At 39.2% G+C, this 7,640-nt stretch overlaps 1 protein-coding gene and 1 long non-coding RNA gene across 2 annotated transcripts; both read left to right on the forward strand.

Moving 5' to 3' along the window:
• The first annotated feature begins 4,143 nt into the window (after positions 1–4,143).
• On the forward strand, positions 4,144–4,822 carry LOC136504608 (uncharacterized). The gene is made up of 3 exons (XR_010770929.1): positions 4,144–4,280; positions 4,483–4,545; positions 4,649–4,822. It is a non-coding gene; the product is annotated as an uncharacterized lncRNA (long non-coding RNA).
• Positions 4,823–4,935: 113 nt separating this feature from the next.
• On the forward strand, positions 4,936–6,696 carry LOC136504085 (protein FAR1-RELATED SEQUENCE 5-like). Its single transcript, XM_066498958.1, has one exon. It carries the CDS (start codon positions 4,936–4,938, stop codon positions 6,694–6,696), a length of 1,761 nt encoding a protein of 586 aa, XP_066355055.1.
• The last annotated feature ends 944 nt before the right edge of the window (positions 6,697–7,640 follow it).

The raw sequence follows: 7,640 nt of genomic DNA on the forward strand, positions 1-7,640 counted from the left end.
CCTTTCCTCTCTCTATATGTACTCACGCGTACGCTAGTAACGGCTCATCTAGTCGGGCCCGAAGAACTTGGAGCTGGGCCTCATCTTTCGCTTGGGCCTTTCAACACTATTCGACCCTTCTTGTTTTGTTGTCAGATCATCCATTGGCGGCTTTATGGTTCCCGCCTCCCTAGAGCTGCTGCCTCTATTAGTTAGCTTAGCCTGATACCTTTATTTTGAATGCTCAGCCTGATGCCTGACAACAACCCGCCAAGCTGCCTCTACAGTAAGGGCCCGTTTGGATGAACTTTTAATGGCTCCGGCTCTCAAGTTAATGTAGCACACTATAGACTCTTTAGCGTTTAGAGAAACAGCTCTGGCTAGAAATAGGACCCGTTTGGGGCTCCGGCTCCGGTACTGTTCATGCACTGTAGCACGGAGCCGGCGGAGCTCGAGATCGTGGCTTCGCCGGCTCCTCCTCTTTTCGGCTTCTTTTCAGTTCATTTTGCGCCTCGATTTCCGAAACGGCTCCTGCTACAGTGTCGCTACAGTACCGAGGAGAGGAGCCGGAGCCGCCGGGAGCAGCGCCAAACGCGTCCTAAGTGTAAAACGAGAGAAGCCGCTAGAGCTACGTCATTGTGGTTCTGTTTGGCCCCACTAGAGCGCTTCTACAATACTGCTACCATGTCGAAGCCGGAGCCAGATGGAGCCCCTCCAAACGGGCCTTAACCTCGACAACTTCACAAGATCATGTACCGTAGCAGCAAAATATCATCCATGGAATATGAAAAATGCCTTAATCTGTGCTTTTGGTATCCGTCTAGAAGATAGCTAGTGGATCCATGCCTACCGTCCATAGCAATCGATTTTCACATAGGGTTGGTAAGACAGTTGGTAAGATGTCTATCTTCGTAGTAGTTATAATACAAAAAGAATTATAATTTTTTTTGGATCAAGTTAGATTAAGACAAAACTTTATATCAAATTATAGAGCTTGACGGGATATACAGTAAAATTAACGAGAGAAGCCCCTAAAGCTGCGTGATCGTCCAGCTCCACCACAGTACTTCTACGATACAGCTACAGTAGAAACCAAGACGGACGGAGCCCTTCAAACGGGCCTTAACCTTGACAAACATCACAAGATCATCATGTACCGCAGCAGCAGCAGATAAACCATGGAACGTGAAAAATGCCTTAATCTGTGCCTTTGGTGTCCGTCTAGTGAAATAGCTAGGGGATCCCGTGCCTACCGTTCATAGCAATCGATTTTCAAAGAGGGTTGGTAGAACGGTGGGTAAGATGTCCATCTCCAATAAATAGTTGTAATGCAAAAAAGAATCATAACTTTTTAGATCATTAAGATTTAAGATAAATTTTATATCAAATTATAGAGATTGACGGGATATAAAACTTTTTATTATTGATAATTTTTTAACTAAAATTTTTTAGAGGCCCAAATGTACATTTTAACTTCTATGATTTTTGAACTCAAAATTTTTATTTTTTTCATACGATCTCAAATTCAGAGTGTTTGACAGGATTTAAATATCTTTTACATTAGATTCTTTTCATTTGAGATTATGTAGACCCTCAAATCACTATCCCAGTTCTTCACATTACTGTCGGTTCAAAACCTCCCTTCACTGCTAGATTTTGATGGAGGGTTGACATCACTGCCGGTTCTAAAAACCGACACTGATGTGGTTTCAAGGAAATTATAAAACTGGGGGGATTTTTCGCGCGAAAAACATTCACTTCGCGGCCACCAACGCTCGAACCCCGACCTCCTGTTTCGCGTCTTCAGCCCCTAACCACTCCACCTGTGAGATGCTTGTGTCCAAATGAGATATTTGTCCTAGCCATTTTATGTTCATCTAATTTTGAAATGAGTATTTGAGACCCTAAACAATTTTAAATGAAAAAGTTGTCATATGGACTCATTCACATGACAATAGAGCATATGGACTCATTTGTATTAATCTATAAACTCTTGTGGTGTATATTTAGACATCCAAACGATCTCAAATAAAAAATGTTTGAACTACAAAGTTGTAGATCTCGTCGAGTACTACAATTTTGATACAAAGTTCGTCTTCGTCGAACATCATATGAGAAAGTTATGAAAGTTTTCTGATACCATATCACTGTCGGTTATGACCCAATATAAGTGTCGGTTCTTGGCTAGAACCGACAACGATAGCATCAGTGTCGGTTTTAGCTACAAACCGACAGTGATGACCCAATATTAGTGTTGGTTGGTCCTATTAGTGTTGCATACTGCCGATTTCTTAAAAACCGATAGTGAATGTGAGATCTGTAGTAAACGTTCAAATAAAGTATGGGAGTTGCTATATTTCAGTTGCCTGGAATATATGAACCATCTCAGGCGACGTCCAGGGCCCTTGGATCTGCATCCAAGGGTCAGATCTGTTCTCTGTTGTTTTTCTGTAGCAGGCAACAAAACGGGTCCGCAAATGAACCCGCAAACCCAACCAAAGCAGCCACCGGGCCCGCCAAACCTTAACGGGTGCAAGATCCGATACCCGCTATATCAAATAACTACTCATTCGAGCCACAAAGCAGCTATTCAGCCCAATAAAACAGTACACAGAAATTACAGCTCTGCCACTACACCCTCCAGCAAGAAAGAAACACCCCCGATCAATCTAGATCTAGAAGGGGAATTAGAGTGGAGAGAAGAGCAAAAATTAGAGAATAAATGCACAGGTAAAACACAAGAAGATGAACAAGGGCAAAGGATATGATCTGCCTAGGAAAAAGGTACTGACCATCAAGATTATTCTATTTCTTGCCTTCATCTCCTTTTTCTCATTGCATCAGTTCACTGAAACACCTGAACCGTAACCATCTTGCTTCTGTCTTCTTTGTTGCTGTTGCTATAGCTCTATAGTTATCCAAAGTAAAGTACACTTGTCAAACCGATTTAGATTTCCAGTTATCTGTCTCCAACAATTACAAAACAAGTATATGAAAATTGCAAGTTTCAAATAGTGCAACTGTAACGTATTGTTACTTATATAAATACATGTATATATACAAACTAATTACTAGTATTATAAGCCCATCAAGGAGTGAGGAACAGAGTAGTATGTCAAAGTCACATTTGCATTTTCACAGAGCCTAAAAAATTTAGTAAGACATTCACCTGCATTTAAGAGTAGGATGGTACATCATGAGTTATGTAAACTGCATTCAAGTGGTAGCACAAATTATAATAGTGACCATAGAGAAAATCTAGTGGGATCCATGCCTACATGGTGGTTGATGACTACAAGAACAATGTGTTATGAACCTAGGCAACTTGTATAGGATTTAGGGGCAACTTGTATAGAATTCAGAGGCAACTTGTAAAGGATTTAGGGGCAACTTGTATAGAATTCAGAGACAACTTGTATAGGATTTAGGGGGAACTTGTATAGAATTCAGAGGCAACTAGTATAGGATTTAGAGGTAACTTGTATAGGATTTTGGGAAAACTTGTAAAGAACTCAGAGGCAACTTGATCACAAATTGATCAGCTTGTGGAATTCCTTGCACATGATAGAATTGCCATAGAGGCAGACACCCTTCTTTTTTGCTTGTTTGTTTTGGTTGTAAGTTTAGATGACCACCACAAATGTCACTGCCCACTGGCTGACTGCAATGCAAAAGATCTTCTTACACCTAAAAATAATAGTTTGTTGCATGTTTATGCAGGATCACAATGAAGGACTGCATCAAATAGGAGATGAAGACTTCTTAAGGGAAATGGGTATTGGATGTGATGACACTGGACTAGAACTTACACAATTATTAGAGATAACAACTAACATACATTGTGAACAGGTTTGAAAAATTGATTTATCTTATTATATGCAGAGTGCTTTGGCAGTGTTGCTTTCACTAATCGGTTTATCTTAATATATGCAGAGTGCTTTAGCAAGAGATTTTTAGAAGCCAATATTCAAAGTTATTATAATTTTGATTCAAACATTGTAAACCCCAATTATACTAATGAGGTAAATAAAAATTGCAGTTATTACATATTAAGAAAACTACAATTGCAATGCTACAAACTTGTAATTTAGACTATTCCTAATTGCAACTACTGATATTTGAGTTTCTTTTTGTTTGTTTGTAATGAACAGGATAGTTCATCAGCACTACTGGACTACAACTGTTATGGACAGGATAGTCTTCTTCATATGCAGGGTGCGTCCGAAAGAGAAGTGGAATTCAATCCTGAGAGCTACTACATGTTTCATACAAACATTGAAAATGCCAACAATACTCATGAGGTAAAAAGGAATTCAACTTATAACACATATTGTCAGTGTGACATATATAAGTTTGTCAAACCCTATGCAAAAAATATAATAATAATAATGCAGCAGGCACTACAAGTTTGACTTACTTTGTCTTGCTTCAATGTGTTATTCCACTACTTTGTCTTCCTCTCTATCTCCTTGGCATTTGACTGACCTCATGCTGTAACAGCAGAGCTCAATACCACCAGTGAACTACAGCAGCTATGGACAAGAACAAGAAATGCAGAGACAAGAAGTGAGATTCCTAAAACTCGCATTTCACAATTTTTTTTAAAAAAAAATGGGTACTAACAAAAGAACTAAGATTTTATTGTAATGGTGAACCCCAAAATTTGCAGGTGATCATGTCACCAGGAGGAACAAGTTATGTACTATCACAGGGCGGATCAAGCTATACAAGCCTTATGAACCAAGTCATAGCTCAGGCTAAATCTTCAAATCAGAATTATAAAGAATTTTTGTCATCTGAAATGACAGGAAGTTTCATGAACATACTCAATGAGCCATTTCCACTAGAGGTATTTACTTGTTCTCTACATATACAACTAAATTACTTTGTTTGCTACAATACAAGATGAAATATCTAACAGTACACCTTTTTCCTTACCGGTGAAAACAGAACCGGATGTTCATCACTACCAGTAGAATCTATGAGCCGCCACAAGATGATGTAGACGGCCTGCGAAATGAAGAATCAGAAGCAGTACCAGAGTTTGCAAATGAAGAAAACATGGTACATGAGGAAAGACAAGATGAACAAGGCAGTGAAGGGGAGCAAGATACAGAGGGCAACATGACAAAACAACATCTAGTAGCAAGTGAAGAACAAGATGAAGAAGAGCTCAGGGCAATTCAAATTGAAAGCCAAAGTATTATGGCAGCTGAGCGTTTGTCTCAGGAACATGCTAGCAGACATGTTCCTCAGTTAGGCATGAAATTCAAAACAACAGAAGATGCGTACAGTTTCTACAATGACTATGCATTTATAGTCGGGTTTTCATTGGTCAAATGGCACACATACAAGTGCCAAGACAAGAAAGATCACAACTATGGCCAGGTAACAAGGGTCACATACAAGTGTAACTTGTCTGGTAAGAGAAAGGTGGATGATAGCACTGATGTTTCAGGAGTACGAAGCACAAGAAACAACAAAAGGAAGATTTCTGTTTCAGGAGTCCAAAGCGCAAGAAAGAACAAAAAGAAGATTTCTGGTACACCGCCAACACCTAATCCTGTGCCAAACAAAAGGAAAACAAGTACGCTTGTACCAACCGAGTGCCTCGCTGAACTTGTTGTCACACTACAGAATGGAGAATGGACAATAACCAGGTTGAATCTTGAGCATAATCATGCATTTGCAAGCAAGGATCAGAAGAATAAATTGTTTTCACAGATTAGGATGACTGAAATGGAGAAGGAACTTATTGCAACATTCAACAAAGTGAACCTACCAGATAGGAAGATTATGGTAGTCCTATCTTATATAAGAGGGGATGTCACTCCATACAACAAGAAACATATCAGCAACGAGAAGACAAAGATAAATAAGGCAACATCGGATAATGACATGCAACAAGTGTATGACTGGTTCTCTAAGAAACAGGCTGAGGACCCAATGTTCTTCTACAAGTTTTCCATAGATGAAAACAACAAAGTGAAAAACATTTTCTGGTCCAATGGTACAAGCAGAAGGTACTATGAGGAATTTGGAGATTGCATCAGTTTTGATACAACCTACAACACAAACAAGTACTCCCTCAAGTTTGCACCAATTGTTGGTATTACAGGTCATGGGGACAATTGCCTGTTTGGCTACGCTTTCATAATGGATGAAACTACAAAAACTTTTGAGTGGTTGTTTCAGACAATGCTAACTTGTATGGGAGGAAAGCACCCTAAAACTATAATCACTAACCAGGACCTAGCAATGAAGGCTGCTATCAGAAACGTTCTACCGGACACTATTCATCAGAACTGCTTCTTCCACATTGTGAAGAAAGCTCAGGAGAAAGGTGGCAGGATATTTTCATTAGAAAGGAACAAGAAGCTGCATGACGATCTCTTTGACATTCTTAGGAACTCATTGACCGAAACAGAGTTTGAGTACTTGTACAAGAAGTTGCCACAAACATATGATGTCGGTGGCTTCAGATACCTTGATGACATGTGGTTTAATAGGGAAAATTTTGTTCCATGTTACTTCAAGAAGCATTTCTTCCCTTTCATCAACTCTACAGCGAGAAGTGAAGGCACAAATGCATTATTCAAACTAGATGTCACACCAAGGTATAGCATTATGAGATTTATGAATGAGTTCCAAAGAATTTCAGACACAACAGAAAAGAATCAAGCAGAACAGGACTTTGAAACCAGATCAATGCCTTAGTTGAGTACGGCATATGAGTTCGAAAGGCAGGCTGCAAGGCTGTACAACAGAAAGATATTCTTCAAGTTTCAAAAGGAGCTCATATTGGCAACAAAGTATGAGGCTCAAGAACTCCAGAAAGATAAAGTTTATGCAGTGTTAAAATCAGAGTACCATAGGCAGTTTGAGTTCAGAACAAGGAGATACATTGTGACAGTAGACTTGACACAGAAAAACTACAGATGTCTGTGTTGCAAATTTGAAAAAGATGGTATAATATGCTGCCATATCATCAAGGTGCTCACAAACCTAAATATATCTCAGCTAGATGACAGTTATTTCATTGAAAGATGGAGGGCTAAAGAGAGGAAACAGTTGACAAGGCAGAATACTATACCAGAAATAGAGATTGAGAAGAGCAGGCCATTGAGGCACAACATATTGTCAAACAAGTTGAGCAATATTGCTTCAGATGGATCAAGAACAATGGAAACATTCAACTATGTTCTAGAAGAAGCCGAGCGACTACAAAGAAAACTCAATGAACCAGCAGATGAAGTCAGACTGCAACAATCACAATCTATTCAACAAAGTGGTACTAATGTTTTGCAAGATGCTAATGATGCAGTCAGACTACCTCAAACAGAATCAGCTCAAGAAAGTGATACAATGCTTTTGCAAGACCCTAATAATGCTCAAAAAAGAGGAAGGGCCAAGAAAGTGACCAGGCAAATAGGAATAGTTGAGGACATCAGAAGCAAAGCAAAAAGCAACTTTACCTATACACACTGTCGTGAAGGAGGGCATAACATCAAGACATGCCAAAAAAGCATCTTCCTCATGTGCCTAAAAAAACAAAGAAAAGGAAATCAGGTAACACAGAGAAACATAGGCAAAAAGTAAATGTTAGCACTACAACAACAGATGTCACTTCTTCATATGTATATTCATCTAATGTTGTTGAT

This window comes from Miscanthus floridulus, chromosome 14, assembly GCF_019320115.1.
Source record: "Miscanthus floridulus cultivar M001 chromosome 14, ASM1932011v1, whole genome shotgun sequence".
Classification (NCBI taxonomy): Eukaryota; Viridiplantae; Streptophyta; class Magnoliopsida; order Poales; family Poaceae; genus Miscanthus; species Miscanthus floridulus.